Source organism: Scleropages formosus, chromosome 3 (assembly GCF_900964775.1).
Source record: "Scleropages formosus chromosome 3, fSclFor1.1, whole genome shotgun sequence".
Lineage (NCBI taxonomy): Eukaryota > Metazoa > Chordata > Actinopteri > Osteoglossiformes > Osteoglossidae > Scleropages > Scleropages formosus.
Window position 1 is genome coordinate 37,956,742 of NC_041808.1, and position 23,855 is coordinate 37,980,596.

Consider the following 23,855-nt stretch of genomic DNA (forward strand, 5'->3'; position numbering starts at 1 on the left):
TCGTCCCATACGGGGTCACAGGGAACCAGAGCCTACCCGGTAACACAAGGTGTAAGGCCGGAGGGGGAGGGGACACACCCAGGATGAGACGCCAGTCCGTTGCAAGGCACCCCAAGGGGGACTCGAACCCCAGACCCACTGGAGAGCAGGACCTGCTCCAACCCACTGCGCCACTGCGCCACCGTGCCCCCCTGAGGCTGTAACCATATCAAGTCAAATGTGCATGGGCCGAAACGCCACTATTTAAATGAAAGATTGCATTCTGCTACGTAAAAATTTTCAAACACCAAAACTGAAAAATCAAATGACTTGAAATTTGATTCTGTCAAGTTTTCAAATACTTCCATGTAGAGAGACAATTACATTTATTCATTTAGCAGACACTTTTCTCCAAAGCAACGCACATCTCATAGAAAGTGCAATGTGTGCATTACATTAGCAGAAAGAAAGACTTAGATGCAGATGCATGATTCTTAAGAACACACACACTTTCTGAACCGCTTACCCCATACGGGATGGGGGGGAGCCGGAGCCTAACCCGGCAACTCAGGGCGTAAGGCTGGAGGGGGAGGGGACACACCCAGGATGAGATGCCAGTCCATCGCAAGGCACCCCAAGCAGGACTTGAACCCCAGAACCCCTAGAGAGCAGGACCCGGTCCAACCCACTGCACCACTGCACCCCCGCACCCCCCTTCTTAAGAACAGTTAGTTTCTTTCTACCATATGAACTGATATACATCACACGAGTAGCTGCATTAAACTTTTTCCAAATATCAACGATTCCTTTCTAGTAATAATACAGATGTTTAACAGTTATGATCTCAAAGTTATAGTGTATGTACATTTACACATTACATGAACTTTATAATAGGTCAGGGGCGAAGTGAGTCTAGAAGAGGTGAGTTTTAAGACCCTTTTTTAAATGTGGCCAGGGATTCAGCAGGTCTGAGTGGGAGTGAGAGGTCATTCTACCACACTGGAGCCAGATCCAAAAACCTTTGTGCTTTTGCTTTTGGACCTTTTGTGCTTGGGACCACCAAGCAAGCAGAGGTGGAGGAGCATAACTGTGTGGTTGGGGTGTAGTGGATGATCAAGTTTTCTATATAGTTGGGAGCAGTTCTATTGATGCTTTTGTATGCCATAACCAGGGTCTGAAGTTTGATCCTGGCAGCTATGGAAAGCCAATGCAGAGAGACGAGGAGGGAACATACAGTATGTGGCAATGCTTTGACAAGTCAAACACAACTCGTTCAGCAGCATTCTGTATCAGCTGTAGAGGTTTGATGGCAGTAGCTGGGAAGCCAGACAGGAGAGAGTTCCAGTAGTCCAGGCAGGATATTATCATGGCCTGGACAAGTAGTTGTGCAGAGTCTGTTGTGAGATAAGGACGGATCCTCTGGATGTTGTGTTGCCCTCCATGATGTATCTGCAGGTCCAGGTTATGGTTTTGATGCGATGAGAGAAAGATACACTTGAGTCAATCATCACTCCCAGACTCTTAGCTGAGGAGGTGGGCAAAATCAGTGAGTTGTCCAGTTTGATAGCGAGTTTACAACAGGAAGATGGGACAGCTGGGAGGGGAAGGATCTGTTTTCGAGAGGCTGAGGTGTAGGTGGTGATCAGACATGTCGGACAGGCAAGCAGTGATACACATGGAAATGTCTGATGCTCCAGGTGTGGAAACGGGAAGAAGAGCTGGATATCATCGACACAGTAGTAGTGTTTGAATCCATGGGAGACCATGACGTTTCTCCTGATTCCATCTTGCCTGCCTTTTGCATCATGGCGTTAGTCCAAAGGGCAACAGTAAATGACTTCAAGCCTGCACAGGCAACAAATAGCTTCATGAAGTTGGCACCCCTAAACGCACACACACACTTTCTGAACCGCTTGTCCCATACAGGGTCACGGGGAACAACCAGGACAGGACACCAGTCTGTCACAAGGCACCCCAAGCGGGACTTGAACCCCAGACCCATCGGAGAGCAGGACCCACGCCAACCCACTGCGCCACCACACCCCTGCAGGCACCCTTACAAACAGCACAAATAAAAAAAAAAACTTGAATCATTAGTGCTACATTTGTACCATTTTTTGCCATAAAAATTAGAATTTGTGCTGTTGCAGTTTTTGACATTTAACATTTATTTATTTCAAAAGTGATGTCACTCCACCCCCTTCCAATACCGCAGGAACTCAAATTTGGGCTCATTCGTTTGTGTTACATTTATGCCGTTTAAACCACGGTTCTACCTACTTTGGTTTTGGAGTTATATATGGTTGTTTACATGGTATGTTACCTCATGACCATGCGTTTAAAAAATACTCACAAAAAAATACATACATGCGATACTCATTGTTTATATAGTAATTCAACCTTTAATATACGAAAACAGAAAACACAAAAGAAATTAATGCAAACAAACAAAAATCTATGCAAATAAATCCAACTCACCAAACAAGCTTAAATTGTTTATATAGTCTGAACAGGGAACATGATTGCAAAACTTTAACAGGTGAAATGAGCAAAGAAAGGGTTATGGAGGTTGAGAACATAGGCCAAATTATAACTGCACAGAAAACTGCATGGTGGCACTGATCATTGGTCTGGATGGCAAGGTAATGTAGTTATAGTATGTCTCACAGTGCCAGGACTGTGCAGTTTAATGTGCATTTGATCCCTGCTCTGTGTGAAGTTTTGTGTTCTAGTGTTTGCATGCATTTCTGTATTATCGACTATATTATCGCAAATGCTGAGATAATGGAAACCCAGGTGCAGAGCTTTTTACATTTATTTGTTTAGCTGATGCTTTTCTCTAAAGCAACTCACAGTGTTTATCTAATAATAGATATTCACCCATATAAACAGCTGGGTAATTATTTTACTGGAGCAATGTAGGCTAACTACTTGCTTAAAGGTACTGCAACCCAGCTGTATTTGAACCTGTGGGTCCTCAGGCAGCAGCTCTAACCATTATACTACCACACACACACACACACACACACACACACACACACAAATGGGGTCATGGCAAGCCGGAGCCTAACCCGGCAACACAGGACGCGTGGCTGGAGACACACCCAGGACAGGATGCCAGTCCATCACAAGGCACCTCCAGCAGGGATTGAACCCTAGATCTGCCAGAGAGCAGGACCCAGCCAAGCACGCTGCACCACTGCACCCCCCAATTATACTACCAGCTGTCCCAAATAGGTTTTCTTTATAATTTCATTTACTGACAAGGCATTAACATGCAACTACCAGACAAAGTGCCTAGGCAATAACAAGGCAGGAACAGCAGGTCTTCTGGAACACACAAGGCAAAATTCCTCTGGGACTGTTTGTACTGGTTTCACTTGTGAAGTCTTCCTTAAATGTATCATGTGAAACTGGTGTGGGGAAACAGAATAGAATTTAAGATGTAAGAACCAAGGTTCCATGGGACAGAACTCCTGGTGTTGTTTGTTCATAATGTATTGGAAAAGGTTGTTGGCAAATTAAATTCTAGTTTCAATTTCATATATATAATTATAAGTATGCATGAACATAATAGGAGAGAATTTTTGTGTTGTTAAAGCAGATGCAGTTGGCATTGCATGGCAGCTTTTTTTCTCAAGTTATTATATATTTACATTCCTTTTATGTGAATGAGTAAAGAGTGATATTCATTTGTTTATTGTAGAAATTAGGAAAATTATCAGTATTTAAAGTCATTAAATTATACTAAGTATATGTTTTTTAGAAATTGAAGGTGATTGATAATCAGCTTTTTTCTTCCTTCGAATCCTACCATGGCATGAAGGACACTGATGGGTCCATATGGAATAGACCGAACAGTGCACAATCTGGAGTTTACAGATTGCGAGAATGGGCTGGGTAAGTTTTTGCCTTCTGTTCTTGTATATGGAGGAAAGAAAACAACAATATAGTAGAATGTTCCTTAGGCTACAGTCTCAGCTTTGTTGCCAACATCAAAAACCTCACACGTTCTTACATTTGTATAGGTCATCTTCAAGCAAATGTAGAGAAAAAAAACATAAATGTCTCTTGAGGAGTGGTCCTTGATTCTGCAAGGCAACTTCACATTCTCCAGATCTCCACAACTTCATATCTTTTCAAAAGATTAATTTTGTATTCTGATTTGTTATTATGCAATCCATGCAGATGTTCTTCAATTTGCACAATACAGGTTTAAATTACAGGGGGATATGGCATTCCAAAAACAGGGTTGCAGACCTCTGTTTTAATCTGACTCCCTTTGTTAACTAAGATTCTATCTGGTGGAAAAATGATGAAACATTTTTAGGACTGTTACTGTCTTTTCAAAGGCATTCACATATGGAAGCTGTTTCATTTGCTACAAAAAGCAAAACAAAATGGCATCGGTTATGCAAGATGACCTTAGCACGAATTAACCTAAATGTTGAAAATGAGTAGCAAAACAGGTATTCTTTTAATAAATAATGTATCAGGCCTGTACCAACTCTTTTACATTATATTGTCACTTTAAGACACAAATACCTGCAGCTCTTGGTAACACATTAAAAGTCCAAATGGAAAGCAGTGGTTGTACTATATTGTGTATCTGATCCTAATAATGTTTTACAGGCAGTCCCTGGGTTACGAATGTCTGATTTACATACAGCCCGTAGTTACGAACCATTCCCTTGCTGACCAGAAGTTAATTTCTTTTGTTACCCTTAACTAACAATCAAATAAAAACTTCATAATTAAGTCTGTTATATTCAAAATTTGAGTAACATACAATGGTTTGTAATAACAAACAGGTGCTATTTTGTGACCCGCATCAAAACATTGAGCATCTACAGCGATTCGTCAGCTCGCGGGTGGGGCACGTGAGCCCACGGTAGGGCAAAGACTTCCTTTTATGCAGTCAGACCATGTTGCCGTTAGCAGTGTCTCATATGTTACTGTATTTGACTTTAATTTTTTTTCTTTTTACCCTCCTAAACATTGCACTAAAGCTTAAATGTGATGCAACTGATGGCGATGCATCAAAGAAAAGGGAAATGATCATGACTGAAACTAAAGTGGAAATAAAGAAGCAAAAGGTGAAATGCCAACAAACATTGGAAAACCAAACAAAGTTTCTTTCATGTTTTGCACGCATGCGCACGCGAACTCTCTCTTTCTCTCTCTCTCACTCTCTCTCTCAGAGAGCACTCTGCTATAAAAGACTCTGCTTCTTCCCAGTTGCAAAATCTCACTCATGACAACCCTCCCCTGGGTTCTCAAACCTCCCTCACTTTGCTCTTCCGAGGCCTGTCCCTCATCATGTCCCAGTCCTGTTTCATGTCTCCAACCACGGTTTCAGATCCTCGTCTCTGTTCAGTTTGCCGATCGAACGACCATTCATCCGTCCCCGATCATAAGAAGTTCAGTCCTTTGATTCTGAATAAACAATCCTGCACTTGGGTCCAGCCTCCTTTGTGTACTCTGTTCATCATGACCGTAGTAAAATTTATTATTTCCTCTCTTTCTTTCTATGTAACTCTGTATTATAAATACTGTAATTACATTCTATTATTATTATTGTTGTTGTTGTTGTTATCATTACATCATTACATTGTATTATTACTGTTATATTAAAGCTTTAGTGTATCCGGAAGTTTTTGTTTAATTTTCTGTTATGCATAGAAAGGTACACTATATACTATATATTAAGAGAAACATTTGACAAACTGACATTAGATACCCACCATACCTAACTGTTCTGACTTACACTAAAATCCGACTTAAAGACAGACTGAGGAAATGGAACTCTTTTGTAAATTGAGGACTGCCAGTATTTATTAAAAACGGGAAGATTTTGCTTAAAAAATCTTGAAGATAAATCATTGTACTTAAAAATCAGACCTGGCAGAAAAGTTCTGTAGAGTCATCAGAGGTGCAGAATGCCTGCGGGGTTATTCATTAGAATGATGTTAACATGAAGTGAAATCATTCACATATATCTCTGTACTGAGGTTAATGAAGACCTTTGTGCTAGATTTGCAAATTTAGTTAACTGTTTTATATTCTTACTCCAAACGGTAAGGTAGAATTAAAATAAGTATCAATTTAAAAAAATTGCAACCCATGTTCTTTCAAGGACAATCTTAGTAAAAGTTGCAGATAAACACAGATGACATGGTTAAAAATGAAGGCAAGCCTCAAAATAGTATGGCCTGAAAGTCATCTGCGACACGCAACTGTCTCCTCTAATTTCTAACTTCCTTTTATTTACACTAAATATTTCATATGCAGGGGGTGCGGTGGCACGGTGGGTTGGACCGGGTCCTGCTCTCCAGTGGGTCTGGGGTTCGAGTCCCGCTTGGGGTGCCTTGCGACGGACTGGCGTCCCGTCCTGGGTGTGTCCCCTCCCCCTCCGGCCTTACGCCCTGTGTTGCTGGGTAGGCTCCGGCTCCCCACGACCCCGTATGGGACAAGCGGTTCAGAAGATGTGTGTGTGTGTGTGTGTGTGTGAAAAACCCTATGAGAAATGGGAACAAGAGAATGTTTACCCTGCCTGGAATAGGGTCACAGGGACCTCCCCCCGGGGTAGTGAACCTAGTGGCCGGGCAGTCATATAACACGGGCGGGCTCAGCCCAAAAAGGCAAGGAGGCTTTGGAAAGGAGGCTGATAGTTGAACATCAGATTGAAGAGGAACAATGTGTATTCTGTCCTGGCCGTGGAACAGTTGACCAGCTTTTTACCCTCTCACAGATAATTGAGGGGGCATGGGAGTTCGCTAATCCAGTCTACGTGTGTTTTGTGGACTTGGAGAAGGTCTACGACCGTGTTTCCTGAGAAATTCTGAAGGAGGTATTTCAGGGGTATGGGGTGCCAGGGCCACTACTGCAGGCCATCCGGTCTCTGTACAGATGGAACAGGAGCTGTGTCTGCCTACTCGGCATTAAATCAAGCCTGTTCGATGTGGGTGTTGGACTCTGCCAAGGCTGTGCCTTGTCTCCTCTCCTGTTTGTGGTTTTCATGGACAGGATATCAAGGCGCAGCTGCAGTCAGGAGGGCATTCTATGTGGGAGTCGGAAAGTGATGTCTATACTTTTTGCAAATGATGTTGTCCTTTTGGCACCATCACATGGGTGCCTCCAACATGCACTGAAATGGTTTGCAGCTGACTGTGAAGCAGTTAGTATGAGCATCAGCACCTCAAGGTCTGAGTCCATGGTTCTCTCACTGATAAAGATGACATGCCTCCTTCAGGGAAGGGGAGAGAATTTGCCCCAGGTGGAGAAGTTTAAGTATCTTAGGTTCTAATTCACGAGCGAGGGGAGAAGGGACCTTGCGATCAGCTACAGACTAGGAGCAACGACAGCAATAATGTGGTCGCTGTACTGAACTGTAGTGGTAAAGGGAGAGCTGAGCCATAAGGCAAAGCTCTCTGTTTACCAGTCGAGCTACGTCCCTACCCTCACCTGTGGTCGTGAACTCTGAGTAATGACCGAAAGAATAACATTGCAGATACAAGCAGCTGAAATGAGTTTTCTCCGCAGGGTCTTGGGACTCACTTTGCATGACAGGGTGAGGAGTTTGGACATCTGGGAGGAACTCAGAGTGGAGCCGCTACTCCTCTACATTGAGAGGAGTTGGGCTTCTCTGCTCTTCCTATTGCCACCACAACCCTAAAAGAACAAGAGGGCAAGAAAATGGATGGATGGATGTGGATGGATGGATAAAATAAAATTAAATTCCAATGCATGAATACACTTTATTGTTTTCTAAATGTTGTTGATATGTGTAACTAATCACACAGTGCAGAAACAAATAATGGTTTCCATGTAGCCTGCTAAGAAAAGGTCTTCAAAATATGAAGACAAACGTCATAACTGAATAGAATTCTTACAGCATTATAACTTGGTTTAATTTGATCTCATTGCTTTTATGTCACTCTGGAGATACCTGCAAATCTTCATCTTGATCTTCTATTTCATATTGTATGTATGAAGCAAAATGAATCTATGCCATTTTGACTCATCTAATTCGAAGTCATTCTTAAAGATAATTGTTTATGGCATTTTGGGACACCATGTTCAGACAAAAATATTGGACATTTTGCTGAAAAATAAATGGATAAGTCTTTAATCATGAATTGCTAAGTAATATGTAAAAGTTAAGTAGACTATAGCTAGATGTAGTTTCAGTGACTATTCTCTGTAGCAACACATTTTATCCCCCCATTAAGGTATGAATAGGATGTGGACCCGTACTAGTTCTGGACTAGTATTGCCATGTTGATAACATTCAGTTTCAATTCACTTCAATCTATTATGGCACTTGGTGCTTTGGGTTTGGATTGGGTGAAGAAGGATGCACAGGCAGCGTTCATAATGAATGCTTTATTAAAACAGCAGCGTACACAGAGAAATAATGCTTTTGGGTCAAGGACGCTGGTTCCTCAAGGAACTGCGCCTTAAGCCAGCCTGCTTAGCACCCCTGGGCTTTTTCTCTCATTGAGAAACACACACACACACACACACACACACACACACACACACATACATTTTCGGAACCGCTCGTCCTATACGGGGTCACGGGGAACCGGAGCCTACCTGGCAACACAGGGTGTAAGGCCAGAGGAGGAGGGAACACACTCAGGACGGGACGCCAGTCCATCGCAAGGCACCCCAAGCGGGACTCGAACCCCAGACCCACCAGAGAGCAGGACCTGGTCCAACCCACTGCGCCACCACACCCCCCATTGAGAAACATTGTCACTCCATTTTTTTGCCTGTAAGTCCCCCCAGTGCTTGTACACTTACATTTCACATTTAACCCAGAATGCAACTATTTACAATAAACATTTTGCTGCTCAAACACAGAGTAACGCAGGTCGTCACATTGCCCTCCGTCAATAAAAATGGCAGCGTCCCTGCTGCCACCTGCCCCAGAAACATCCACACTGTCCGGCGCTGTCTTGAATGTGCCTCCGGTCGGGAGTGCAGGCCCCGGACGCTCAGCACTGGTTGTTGGGGCAGGGACAATCAAAGTGGTGGCATGCACGGGGGTTGAGGCGGCCATCCTCGTTTCTTGTCAGCCCAGCCTCAGTCCCAGCACTGCTCTTCTCCACACACCACTCGCTGCATGTCGAGTCCGCCACAATGTTCATGTGTCGGTTTGCTTCGTGCTGCGAAGTACTCCTACTTTTGCGGCGTTATAGCTCGCTCCACCACGTCGCCCTTTTTCACAAACCTCATGGGGGCTGCAGGCAGGCTAGGCGATTTCTTCATGAAAGGGGCAATGTCTTCGCCCGTGAGTGAATTCGCGTTCAAAGGTTCGCTCACCTTGGCCATGATGCCTTGCCTGTTTGTCGAGGTACACTGTTCCTCGTAATACGTTGTCTGACCTTTTCCGGAAAATGTTGCTTTCTGCGGGGAAACTTTCCTCAGCACCCACGCTCAACAGCTGTTCGCTGCCTCCTTCAGCCGCATTTTCCCTTGGCCCAGGGAGACCCCACTTGACCTTCTCACCCCTCTCCAGAGGCATCTCGCAGCTCTTCTCTGCTGTCTTCACCATAGCGTGCACTTCCCCGGGGTCCCCTGAACACCCGTGTTCTGCAGCAGCTCCCCTGCTTTGATCTCTACTGTTGCAGACTCTTCTTCTGCTGGACGCCATTCCATCGTCCTGCTGGCTTCTCTCCTTGCACCGATTTCCCCTTCTCCGTCTTTGGTGTTTCACAGCTCCTGAATTCAGTCTCTCATCATTCTGCCCCATTCCACTTCAGACACCAATGTGGCATGCGGCACTCTGAGTTTGGATGGGAGAAAAAAGGATGTGCAAGCAGCGTTCATAATGAACTTTCTGTTCGAACACCGGCACACTAGGAAATAGTGCTCTCGGTCCAAGGACCCCAGTTCCTCAAAGATTTAATTCAACTCATTTCAGTTTATTTTCATAGAGCGCTCTTCTCACACAGTGACACAGAGCGCTTTAACACAGGCATAAAGCAAGAAAAACAGATACAAACAAAGAAGACAGTCAGCTAATAGCTACCATAATAAAGTACTTTTATAGAACTATAAGTATGCCTACTGGCCACTGGGGAAAGGAACAAAAACTCCCAACTGAAGATTGAGGGAGAAAAAAAAACCTCTGGGGTCCACAAGCCAGTGGTTGCCCACCCCTCCTAGGCATGCTAGAAAGTAACAACTGTAAGCCAGTGTAACAAGTAATAATGATAATGTTGCTAAACGGCATCTTGGATCCTCAGCTCAGCATGGAACGTCTCATTCGATGAACTACACCTCAAGCCAGCCTTCTCAATCTGCTAAGCACCCCCAGGCTTTTTCACCACAGACTGCCAAACATAGCCACCCCATTATATTCCCCAGAATTCCCCCCAGTGGTTGAACACCTTATTTACAATTCATCCAGACTCCAACTATTTACAATAGACCGAGCTCTCAGAAACGCAGGTCGTTACACTATTTTTATAAAGCACTTTTCTCACAGAGTGACATATAGCGCTGAACAAAGGGATAAGGCAAATAGACAAATAGAAAGTTGGCTATACATTAAATTACTACAGTATACATTCAGTTATTAAAGCTGCAGGTAAACCTACTAGCCATGGAGAAAAGGAACAAAAAACTCCCAACCGAAAGGCAAAGCGGAAAAAAATTCTCTGGGCATCCAAGTGCTAGTGACTGCCCACACCTCCTGAACATTCTAGATTAAAAAAACACTTTTATGTCAGTTTACAGCTAAAAATTTTCATCGTTCCGAAGGACAGGACAAGAGACCAAACTCAGGTGCAGGTGCTGTGTTTATTGAGGGGCGAGACAGGAGAATGGTTAGGGTACAAGCAAGAGTCAGCTGAGGTTCGAACATTGTCCTGCAGATATCACAATACTCAGAAAACCAGAAAGACAAAAGTCAGAGGTGATGGAGCTGGGGGAAGCAAATGATGGGACAGAAGCAGGATTAAGGGGAAACAACAATGCTAGCAACAGAGCACAGGTGAGATGCGAAGGAGGTTTCACATTCTGTCCTCTAGCAAGCTGCTCCTTTTATTGCCTGCTGATGATTGCCTACAGGTGCAGCGGATGGGCGTGCTGCCTGGGGTGTGACAGTAAACCCCCCCATGGGCAGTAATCGTCGCCCATTCCGGGATTGAGGACAGCCTCACGGGGTGAGGCACCAGCCAGTCCCTCTGGAAATCAGAGATGAGAGAGGGATCAAGAATGTCATGGGCCGACACCCAACACTTCTCCTCTGGCCCGTACCCCTCCCAGTCCACCAGGTACTGGAGCACTCCCCATCTGCGGCAGGAGTTGAGCAGGGCCTTCTCTCTGTAAGCAGGACCCCCATTAACCTGTACCGGAGGAAGCGGTTGGTCAGGGGAGGCAGCCTGAAGGAGAGAGGTACTGCAGGGCTTTTGGAGGGATACATGGAAGATCAGATTGACCCTCCACCTTGGGGAAAGGAGGAGACGGTGACCCTGTGGGGGACCTTAAATGAGCTGATGAAATGGGGACTCCATTTTTTTGAAGGGAGCTCCGCTTTGAGATTCCAAGTTCACATATTTACCCTTTGCCCTGGGTGGAGGATGAGGTGGCGCTGGTGTCAGTCCGCCTGTTGCTTGTACTTGTTGGCACTGTTGCTGGACCGCTCGCCTGGTGTTGCCGCTGTTCTTGTACCAGTCCTCCATCGTCGGGTTCTGGCTTGGTGGGGAGTGCCAGGGGAACAGCGCTGACTGGAAACCTAGCACGCACTGGAACGGGGACGTACCTGTAGATGTACTCGGCCCAGGGCAGGAAACTGGACCACAGGTGCTGCTTCTGGGAGCAGTAACTCCTGAGATAGCGCCCAATGTCCTGCTGCACTTGTTCCACCTCTCCATTATCCTGTGGATGATACCCTGAGTTTAAGCTCACAGTGACCCAGAGTCGGTCCCAGAACACTTGCCACACTCTGAAAGTCAATTGTAGGCCTCAGTCCGAAACAATGTCCTCGGGGAGTCCGAAGAACCAGAACACCTGTTGAAAGAGGACTTTGGCAATCTGTAGTGCGGTCGGGAGTTTTTGAAGCGGGATCAGTCGGCACACTTTGGAAAACCAGTCCATGAAGGTCAGAATTACCATCTTGCCTTCTGAAGGGGGCAGGTCAACCAGAAAATCCACAACTATGTGGGACCATGGACGTGACGGGATTGGAAGTGGCACCAGGAGACCGGCTGGTTAGTGGGTTGGGGTCTTGGCTTATGTGCAGCTCGCACAGGCCCCCATGTACTCCTGCATGTCGGCTGGCATCGAGGGCCACCAAAACCTGTTCTGAAGGAGGGAGAGTGTGTGATGAGCATGAGGATGTCCTACCTCCGGGGAGTCATGAACCCAGTGTAGGGCAGTTGGGAGCATGCTGATGGGGACGTATTCCTGTCCTTGAGGCTTGTTGGTGGGCTCCGGCTCCTGGGCCTGGGCGGCCTGGAGTTCTTGGAAGAACTGCCATCAGACCAGCGCCATGATGCAGCACTGGGGGAGAATGGCCTCAGATTGACTGGGAGGTGGGTTGGGGTCATGGATGCAAGACAGAGCTTCGGCCTTGGTGTTTTTGGAGCCGGGTCTGTAGGAGACGGTGAATCTGAAACAGGTGAAGAAAAGCACCCACCGGGCCTGACGTGGGTTCAGTCGCCAGGTGGACTGGAGGTAGTCCAGGTTCTGGTGGTCAGTTAGGACCAGGAATGGATGGGCCGCACCCACCAGGCAGTGGTGCTACTCCTCAAGAGCCAGTTTGATGGGAAAGAAACAAATGCATCAAAGAAGGAAAGAAAGAAGACAGTTGACTACAGACTAGTGTAATATGTTATTAATGCTTTTGAAGATCATAGAGAATATTGGTGGTCTTCGTAGCTCGGGTAGATGGTTGAGGTGTTCGGTTGTTCGCTGAGCTTGGCCGAGTTGATTGACCAATCAGAAATCAGAAGAACTGCTCATGCTCAAGGTCACATGAAACCAACCAATCACCTCCAAGCTTCAGGCAATCCCATCCATCAAACCATATATAAAGGAGGAAGCATCCAACACAAATCACACAATTTGTGCACTGATGATGTCACCTCGACCGGTGACGAAACGTTTGCAAACTAAATGCCAAGCTCGGTGAACAACTGAACACCTCATTAATGCTTTTATAAAGCTATAACTATGCGTACTGCCCACAGAGGAAAGGAACAAAAAACTCACAGCTGAAAGTCAAGAGAGAAAAAACTTCTGGGGGTCCAAGTGCCAGTGGCTGCACACCCCTTCTGGACATTCTAGATTAAATAACACTTCTAAGTCAATTTACAGGTAATAATGGCATTGTTGCTGTATGGTAGCTTGATTTCCCAGTTCAGCAAGGTACGTCTTATTCATCATGGTGGTTGCTCATCATCTTCAGTTAGCATAGGGTGCTTCTGTAACGACTGGCCAGCCTCCTCAGGTCTTGTTGCAAATAAATGATGCTCAACAAGAAGAAATTGTTAGTAACTTATAACTTAAAGAAATTAGTTTAATACGTTTTGATATAGAGGTGGGAAAAAACGGGAACACGGGCAAGTGGAATTACATTTCATAGTCATATGCTTGAGAGAACAAGTAGGGCTTTAGTCTGGATTTGAAGACTGAGATGGACGGGGCAATTCTGACAGTAACTGGTAGACCATTCCACAGTTTAGGTGCTCTATAGCTAAAGGCGTGACCTCCTACTGAGGTCTTACCGATCACAGGTACTTTAAGGTAACCTGCATCCAATGAACAAAGATATCATCTTGGAACGTAAGAATCAATAATCTCATAAAGGTAAACTGGAGCAATGCCATGTACTGCCTTATAGGTCAGAACCAGGTTTTTAAAATAAACTCCAAGTGTAACTGGGAGCCAGTGCAGCGATTTTAGTACTGGTGTTATATGGTTGTGCTTCCTAGCTCTAGTGACAATTCTCGCAGCAACATTTTGTACAAACTATAGCCCGGATACAGTCTGGTATAGACAACCCAATAATAAAGCATTACAAAAGTTCAGCCTGCTTGAAACAAAAGCATGAATCAATTTCTCAGCATTCTTCCTACATAGAAATTGCCATAATTTAGCTATGCTTCTTAACTGAAGAAAGCATGACTTAGTTAAAGCATTTACATGAGACACAAGTGACAGCTTTCCATCCAACAAGACACCCAAATCCTTAACAGTTTGTACATTTGCACCTATACCATTTGTTGTAAAGATTGGCGTAACTATGTCAAGAGTTGTGGTATCACCACCCACCACAACAAACTATGTTTCAGTGGCATTTAGCTATAAAAAATTTTTACACATCCATAATTTTACATTGGTAAAATAATTAGCTAAAGACACCACGTGTGACGGGTCATCAGGCTTAAATGAAACATATAGCTGTCTGTCATCGGCATATGACTAGAAACTTACATTGTGTTTGCGACTAATATCATCCAGTGGTAACGAATAGAGTGAGAACAATAATGGACCTAACACGGAATCCTGTGGCACACCATATCATAGTTGAGATGGAGGGAGGGGATACAGTCATTAGATTTCAAAAGAAATTGTTCCTGGTTAGCTAAATATGAGTCAAACCACTTCAGGACAGTACCCCTTAGTCCAACGAGGTTTTCAAGTCTACTCAGTATGATACAATGGTGTACAGTATCAAATGGAGCACTCAAGTCCAGTAACATAACAACAGAGATATTACCGGAATTTTAAGAAATGAGAATTACTATTTACAATAAACCCCTTTTCCTGAAACTCCCTAGTAATGTGGGTCTTTACATTATGATGCACTTTTAAATTTTTAGTTTTCTTCAGTATTTATATCATGCTTTTAATTGTTGTTTCACAACGATAATTTTTAAATGCAAAATGTTAATTTTGTCTGTCCAGGAATTAAAGTTATAGGTGGCATAAAGGCGCTCACTGGAGAGGAGTATGGGGTATATGTGAAAAGAATTTTACCCGGTGGCCTTGCGTCAATTGATGGTAAGTATTTGTATGTGATTAACATATTCTTATAATTTTATTACAATTGCTCTTTACATTTACATGTATTTATTTAGCTGATGCTTTTCTTCAAAGTAGCATACAATGAGTTTTAACTAATATTTGGCTTACATTGTCACCTATTTAAGGCAGAAAACAGTATTAGATTCACACACACAATTGCTGCAACCACTTATCCTGTGTGGGGTCATGGCAAACAGGAGCCTAACCCAGCAACGCAGGGCGTGGGGCTGGAGACACATCCCAGGCGGGGTGCCAGTCCACCGCAGGGCACCCCAAGCAGGACTCAAACCCCAGACCCTGCAGAGAGCAGGACCTGGCCAAACCTGCTGCATCACCTCACCCCCAGTATTAAATACATACATCTTTATAACAGATCAGTATAAAACATAAAGTAAAATATACCTTTAATGGGAATTTTACAGTCAAGTATTCACCTTAAACAAGTCCCAACACTGGGATGAAATCAGAGTACCCAGACGAAACCCAAGTGAACACAGAGGACAATGTGCCAACTCCACACAGACTGGGGAGGTCAAACCTGTGTTCCAAAAAGCAGCAAACATCCTTTGAGAAACCAACATGATCTGATACTGTGCTGTGCTATCACTTACTATCACAAAGTGAATCCACACAGTTTGGAACACCTTGTGCTTTAAATAACCAAAGATTAGTCATCTCATTAATAGAGATGAAGGGAACAGAAAGGCAACTAAGATTTCACTAAGATTGCAACTTTAAATATTTTGCTGATTTAGTAGGTTCAATACACAAACAACTCAGAAGTAAAATTACAGATCTGGAAACTGAAAACTTTTGAGGTTACTCTTACAAAGACAGGGAAACATCCTACTCTGTTATGTTCTCAAATATGCTAGAGACATTAAATCAGTCTCTCAGATTACAGAATGAAAGTTGACCTTCAGCTTGTTTTGTACATAATGTAGCATAGTATAATACATTACAAAAAGTTGTGTTGGTGGTGCTGCAGTTAGAGCTTCTGCTGTTGGACCCAGTGGTGGCTGGTTCAAATCCCTTCTCCAGCAATATTGCCCAAGCAAGGTACTTACACACTGAATTGCATCAGTAAAATCATCCAGATTTATAAATGGGTAAATAATTGTAGGTAGCTTAACATCACAAGTTCTGTTGGAGAAAAACATTAGCTGCATGAGTAAATGTATTTGAAGATATGTTTATATAACTCAGTGACAGACCCAGGTAATGTGATAGTAATTACCATTGCTCTTTGAAAGACCATTAATGTAAAATGGCAAATTCCCAGCAATAATCTTGTAAACAAAACAACTGCTAGTGAATGTAAAGAAATATAACAGGTAAACCAGAACATAACAAACAATGTCAGGTAAGAGAAAAAAATTGACTCATTGTGATAAGTATTTCACTGTTCTGCATAATTTAGCTGTATGTAATCCCTCCAAGTCAAAGCTACACTAAGCCTGTAATAAAAGTAGACGATCTGCTTTGCTCCCGTTTTAGTTTAACATTGAAAATAATACAGTGGCAAGGGGTGAAGTCACTTATATTAAGTAATTTGAAAAGCATGATGACAGTATTCAGTGCTGAAGATGGTCACAGTGAACAAACACAGAAGCTAATACATAAAATACTGTTAATACTGTAGTATATCTACCCACACCTACCTGCTCCTTTATTCTCAGTTGCATTTAACCTTTTTATAGGGATTTGATCCCTCAATAACCTCAGTGTTTTACCCAGCAAGGTCTGGGTTTATGTTTATATCACCAAGTTTGTTTCATAACTTGCCACAAGTACTCTTCCTTTTAGAAGACTGATTCAGTCAATCCAACTTTAAAGTGACTTTCATATAAAACATTTAAGTGTTTCCTTATTATTTTTATACTGAGTCTCATGTCTTTCCTTTCAGTTTAAACAACCATTATGTGATGTAGGTACAGTGCAATATTCCTCAAATGTTGGACATATGCACACAAACATGAACTGTCCTGCATATTTACAATATACTGATGCATTACTACCATGTGATTAGTGACAAAGAATATTTCATGCAAATGTTACCTGTAATAGCAGTCGCTTTTGTGGAAAGAATTACAGTACAGTAATTATAGCAATAAATACATTTTATGTATAAAATATATACATTGATTATAGTTAAATTATTGACAGTAGAATATACTGATTCATTGACAGAAACATACATTTAAGAAAACCGATATTAGGTGAAAAAAATCTTGAATTCAGTATGAATATGAATAAAACAAAAGTATATTACAGATAAAGGGTTCTTTACAGACTTAAACTGTGCTGTGAGATTAGGTGGGGTCAAATTACCATTGATTAATTACCATTATTGCCTACAGAAAACTATATGCATTCATGTGCCTCAAAGGCACTGAAACAAAATAAAGGCACTGAACAGTAAAATCATCACAACACACTGTCTGTGTGCAGGATATGATGATGATGATGATGATGATGATGGTTGTGAGAAATGCTGATTTATTTCCTGATTATCCTCATTGAAACAAAAACATTGGCTGATGAAAAACAAGAAACATTCAATGTCAAAAAAGTATAAAAGTAACAATGAAAAGGTAATTTTTGAACAATGTGAGCATTTCAACAATGCAGTTAATACAGAAAACACACACACACACACACACATTTTCAGAACCGCTCGTCCCATACGGGGAACCGGAGCCTACCCGGTAACACAGGGCGTAAGGCCAGAGGGGGAAGGGGACACACCCAGGACGGGACGCCAGTCCGTCGCAAGGCACCCCAAGCAGGACTCGAACCCCAGACCCACCGGAGAGGAGGACTGTGGTCCAACCCACTGCGCCACCGCACCCCCTTATACAGAAAACAATAACAAATTATTATTTTAGTTTTACGAAACATTGTCAAAACCAAACAGTCTACTCACTTTTTTGAGGAAGCAGGTGTTGAAGAAGAGGGCAGAGGATGGCACTTTACTGATTTGGAATGTGAATCCCTTGACATCTTAAGCTGGCTCAGTGCTATATGAAGGTTTTCTTAAATTTTTCCCTCCTTCAGTATTGCAAAATCCCAGCGAAACTAATTGCTCTTATGTGAATCAAAGGGTATTTCTCTTCATGTAAATTATACTAAGCAAGGCTTTCTGCAGGGAGGAGTATAGTTGTGAGGATATATGTACATGCATGAAAACAGCACATAAAAAGTATCTTACTTCACAGTGGATTTAATTTACAAGAAACTATACAGTGAATGCAGGGTATTGAAACTGAGAACAAATGTCCCACATAATCATGTGGTTGCAATCACAAGTAGGCTGTTTATAACAATCATTGTGTTTTGTTATCGACGCAGGACATCTGCAACCTGGTGACCAGATTTTGGAAGTGAATGGGGAAGGTTTAATAGGAGTCACAAGTGAAAGGTAGTGCTTTTTATTGTCCCTTATTTAAATGAAACCTTCCCAAAGATGGGCTTATTGTTGGTACATTTGTATCAGGGTTTTTTTTTTTCTGTTTCCTACTGCAGAGCTGTGGAAATTCTTAGAGCAGCATCCTCTACCAACCACATGCACCTTCTGATAGCTAGAGATGAAGAAGCCAGGTACGGCATAGCTAATTTTAGAAGAGTTCAGTCTTGTATGTACTGTGGTTTTCACACAGTCCTTGAATTCTCACAGTGGCATGATTAACCTAATTCGCATAATCACTGGCTTTAATGCCGAGAACGCAAAGCAGAGTGAACAGCAGTCTGATTTATTTCCTTTAAATTTCTGACTTTCTTTATTATGGACATATTTACTACTGTTATTTGTGAAGAAATGTGTTTTCAAATTTTATTCCTGTAATTTGAAAAAAAAAATATATAGGGAGTTAATGATTTTCTTCATGAACTACAATATGTCTGTATTTCTGTTGTGGGCAGGCGCTGCCTTCTTGAGCTTGACTTGATAGCAGCATTGGCTGCTACATTGAAGCTGGGGACATGTGGGGCATCATCAGCTTACTCATGATACCAAGTGGTGCCAATAGAAGTGTGGCTAGTAAAGCATCCCCTGGTGCAATAAACATTCCAAAACTCTTCTGGGCTAGTTTACCTTACTGAAATTACCCATCATGAAACACCTGTAAAGCAAAAGGATTTCTGTACCATTGGTAACATCCAGTTTTGTTTTGATGCATATACTTTCGGCTGTTCCTTTCTGGGAAAATTAACACTTTGAAAATAAGGTATCTGTCATGCGTAGCAGAGAACACAGGGAAGGCAGGATCCGAGTGCAGGATACTTCATTCAAGGCCAAGGAGATAGACTTGTTCTCATTGTCAGGGACAGGCAAACGGTCATTTGATCGGCGGTCAGGGTGAAAGCGAAGATCCCTGGGCAAAGTCGGGAAGCGAGGCAAATGGTCAAGAGCCAGGAAATGAAGGTGAGGACATGAGGATGATGGGGACCAGGACCGGGACCGTGATAAGTGCTGTTAGCACAGAGTGGACAATTATCTCAATGAGATTCCAAAAGTGAGAAAGAGCCGAAAAGTGTCTTTTAAAGTCTGGTGCTCCGATTACCGCCAGGTGCTTAATCGGAGTTAGGTGCTGCTGGTTGAGGTGTGGGTTGCAAGTTCACCATAAAGCAGGTCCTTGAGGATTCTTTCATCTGCCATGTGATGGACATAACCAAGTCATTCGAGATGGCACTGTTGCAGCAGAGTATAGATGCACAACATCTTTGCTCGGTTTAAGACCTCTTCGTTGGTCACTCGGTGCTACCACCGAACGTCAAGGATGCACCTGAGGTTGCGCATGTGGAAGGCATTGAGGTGTCATTCTTGCCTGGAGTACGGAGACTGAGACTCAGTTCCATACAGCAGAGTGCTGAGGATGCAGGTGCTGTAGACAGTCATCTTGGTGCGTACCATCAGATTGCTGTTATTCCAGACTCTCATCGTCAGCCTGGTGAAAGTTGCTGCAGCTAGCCGATCCTATGGTCGATCTCAGAGTCCAGAGAGAGATTGTCAGTGTGTTCTGTGTTCTCCCTGTGTTCTCATGGGTTTTCTCCCACAGTCCAAAGACATATATTTCATATGAATTGGTGACTTCACATATCTCAAACTGTTTTTGTGAGCATATACAAGTGGGAATGAAAATGTTTCCTTTCCATGTAAATGATTTGTTTTGTTTTTATATTCAGCACAGGTAGAGCTTACAGGCAGAGACAGTACACTGAGAAACTGCAAATATGTCCACAAACATGGGGCGCAGGCTCAGAGTTAAAAGATTACAATTTATCACCGATATGATCATAGAGCACTTTCCAATAACTCCCAGAAGGGTGTCCATATATTCTTGAATTCATTAAAATTGTCATATGAATCAAATGTCAGTTTTTCAAGTGGGAGAAATTTAGACACTTTGGTCATCCACATGTTTGTAAAGGAAATGTTAGTTGTGAACAACATTAAAATAAATTTTTTTGCAAAATATGTTAGAGTAGTTAGCCTGTATACCATAACATCTTGAGAGAAAGGAGTTTGGAATGGGATTTAACACGAGGAATAGCTGGAGAGAAATCAGATTTTTTGTTAAAGGTTTCATGGATAGTTGTATGTACCCCAATCCAGTAAGTTTGTACCTTATCACATTTCAAGAATAGATTTATCAAAGTGCCCGGAAGGCCTTTGCGTTTAAAGCATAGGCGAGATGTCCTTGAGAAAAATTCTATGAAGGTGTGTAATTGATTTGTAATTGAGTCCCATTATGGATGTACCTTGTATCACACACTATACTTCCGAGACAGATTCCAGACCACCACAACCATGCACTAGACAACATGATAAATAGTGGATAGAATTATATGTTCAATTGGTACCTAAAATCACATTGTCAAATTTTGTTTAGTATTCATTTAGTTCGCTCCTTGGTCCCTAGACCTTTAGTTTCATGCAAAACTGGACTGTGTAAAAAAAAAAATGTTTAAAGAGACTCAGTCATACTTTTGCTGAAGTAGACTTCAATACCAGCACAATGAGAAAATAGTTTTATAGTGTATTTCTATTTTTTTTGTTATTCTATGTTGTGTGTTTAAACAAATTATAGTGTGTTACTGATTTGGCCCTCGTGAAAGGGATTGGAGTCTCAATGGGATTATTTGTGGTAAAATTAAAGTTGAATAAATGAATAAACATAACAGCTGCCTTGAGAAATGTTAGATGAAATTGTGATGAGATGAGATGGGTTCCCTTGATCTTGTGTGAATTAATCTGAATTCTGTCTGCACCACCCCAGTCTGAAGGATTATGTCTCTCCTTCTGTACTTCAGTGGGCTATTTGTAATGCCCTTCATCAGTGTTACCCAGTGTTAGAAAAACACTCCCAAGCCCTTCCCAGCCAAATTAATGCAAACTGTCTTCAGACAACAAGATATGTACAGTCTTAACTACTGACTTAGATGCATAACCCCCTTTGACCACCAGCACGCTAGTTCGAGTGATAAAATTCCATCTCTGGCAAAAGGACATTCTGAGGGCCAGCGTTTATTTAAAAAAATAAAATGTACTTAGTGAGGATCTATTGTTATTCAAAGATTATTATTAAATGAGAGGGGGGTGCGGTGGCGCAGCGGCGCAGTGGGTTGGACCACAGTCCTGCTCTCTGGTGGGTCTGGGGTTCGAGTCCCGCTTGGGGTGCCTTGCAACGGACTGGCATCCCATCCTGGGTGTGTCCCCCTCCCCCTTCGGCCTTACGCCCTGTGTTACCGGGTAGGCTCTGGTTCCCCGTGACCCTGTATGGGACAAGCGGTTCTGAAAATGTGTGTGTGTGTGTGTGTATTATTAAATGAGGTGGAAAAATATGGAAATGTAATTGAACAATGTAACTCAAAATTTCTGAGAGTAGTCATCACAAAGCAGACTCAAGGGTTGAGGTTGGAATCTGAGCCAATTAAAATTAAACACCATTTTGAGATGTATACATTGTAACTGTCCTTTGTGAACAGCACACTTTACAGAATCCAATAATCAATTATTTATGGAATGCACTAAAATTATAAGGATTAAGAATTGCAGTCCAAAAATTGATTTAAAAACAATTCATTGTTGGATTATATAACCAGAAAAGAACAGCTTTTAATAAAATGTTAAAACCTGATAGTAAGACAGTTTATGGCACCTTGCAAAGTAAGTAGGACAGTTTAGGAGTCAGGGGTGTACTGTTTCTTGCTGCACTTTTTGCAGGTTTTATTGTACTCCATCATTTAGGCACTCTACATGAATAATTTCATAGTTTACTTTCCATTAATTTGGCACAGATAATCCACAGGTTTGAGTTTCTCATTTTTTAGATGTGAATGATGTTTTGATGATTAGTTGATTGGTGGGTTTGGTTATGGGGGGTATGTGATGGTGCAGTGGGTTTGGCTGCAGCCTGCTCTCTAGTGGGTCTAGGGTTCCAGTCCTGCCTTGTGTGCATTGTGAGAGACTGGTGCCCTGTCCTGGGTGTGTCCCCTGCCCTGTGCCCTATGTTGCTGGATTAGGCTCAAGTTTGCTGGGACCAGTGACTTTTGACAATGTCTGTGTATGTGTGGTTTGTTTACAGGGGGGTGTGGTGGCATAGCAGGTTTGGCCAGGGCCTGCTATTGGGTGTGTCTGGGGTTCAAGTCTTGCTTGGGGGGACTCGAACAAAGGGTGCCTTTCAACACACTGGTATCCCTCCCAGGGTGTTTCCCTTTCAGCCTTGCACCCTGTGTTGCCAGGTTAGGCTCTGGTTCACCACAACCCCACTTGGGACAAGCAGTTTCAGAAAGTGTGCATGGTTTGTTTATCCATTGTTGGTGCACATTTTTGACACTCTGGATAATAGCGCACACACACACGCACGCACACGCACACAGATTTCTGAACCGCTTGTCCCATACAGGGTCGCAGAGCCTACCCAGCAACACAGGGTGTAAGGCCAAAGGGGGAGGGGACACACCCAGGACGGGATGCCAGTCCACCGCAAGGCAGCCCAAGCAGGACTCGAACCCCAGACCCACTGGAGAGCAGGATTGTGGTCCAACCCACTGCACCACCACACCGCCACTGGATAATAGCAAATTCAGCAAAATAAGAGTGAAAAACAGAATTTTATAAAATAACTTTTAGTGACAATTAACATAATTATATCATTTACATTTATTGAACCAACCACACCACTGTACTTTATTCCAGTATTTTTAGTTTAGTAGTTAGTTATTGTGAACTTTGCTGTAGTAGTAATAGTAATATAACATAACTTAGTAATGTTGAATATCTTGTCCTCTGTGTCACACTGTGGTCCAAAAGAAATGCTACTTGACTCCGATGTATGTTCTAAACATACTGTGGAAGTGACATTAAAGTTGACTTTGACTTTTTCTCCTTTTTCAAAGGAAGGAGTTTGCTGAGCTTCTGGAGAAGTATGGCTCCAGTGGAAGCATTGGCTCTATGCGGAATTCCCCAGTCCAGCATGGTAGGAACACTGCTGTATGCCAGCATGTTTCGTTTTCTGACAGGTTGTGTAGCTGAACTTTGGAGTAAATGGGTTCAGCATTTTTGCATGCATGTCATGAAAAGTGCTTGATTTACAGAAGAATCTATTAAAACATAGTCTGCATGTGCTGCCCCATGCTGGGAAGAGGAAAGAACAATTCTCTGAAAAGGGCTTATGCCAGCATGCTTGCCAATTATGTAATCCTCAACATCTGTTTCTCCCTGAAAAAAAAGGCATTTATATATATATATATATATATATATATATATATTTTTTTTTTTAAATTTTTTATTGAGCTGACACTTTTCTAAAGCAACTTTCAGTGTTAAG

The 23,855-nt window shown here is 42.7% G+C and overlaps 1 protein-coding gene across 1 annotated transcript in view; it reads left to right on the forward strand.

Moving 5' to 3' along the window:
* The first annotated feature begins 1,627 nt into the window (after window positions 1-1,627).
* The window catches only part of LOC108929579 (syntaxin-binding protein 4), a 61,620-nt gene continuing 39,392 nt past the window's right edge, over window positions 1,628-23,855 (forward strand). Inside the window, exons 1-6 of the mRNA XM_018744218.2 lie at window positions 1,628-1,638; window positions 3,806-3,879; window positions 14,905-15,000; window positions 18,376-18,445; window positions 18,550-18,624; window positions 23,425-23,504. Of these exons, the coding sequence (XP_018599734.2) occupies window positions 1,628-1,638; window positions 3,806-3,879; window positions 14,905-15,000; window positions 18,376-18,445; window positions 18,550-18,624; window positions 23,425-23,504 (406 nt within the window). The remainder of the gene's footprint in view (window positions 1,639-3,805; window positions 3,880-14,904; window positions 15,001-18,375; window positions 18,446-18,549; window positions 18,625-23,424; window positions 23,505-23,855) is intronic.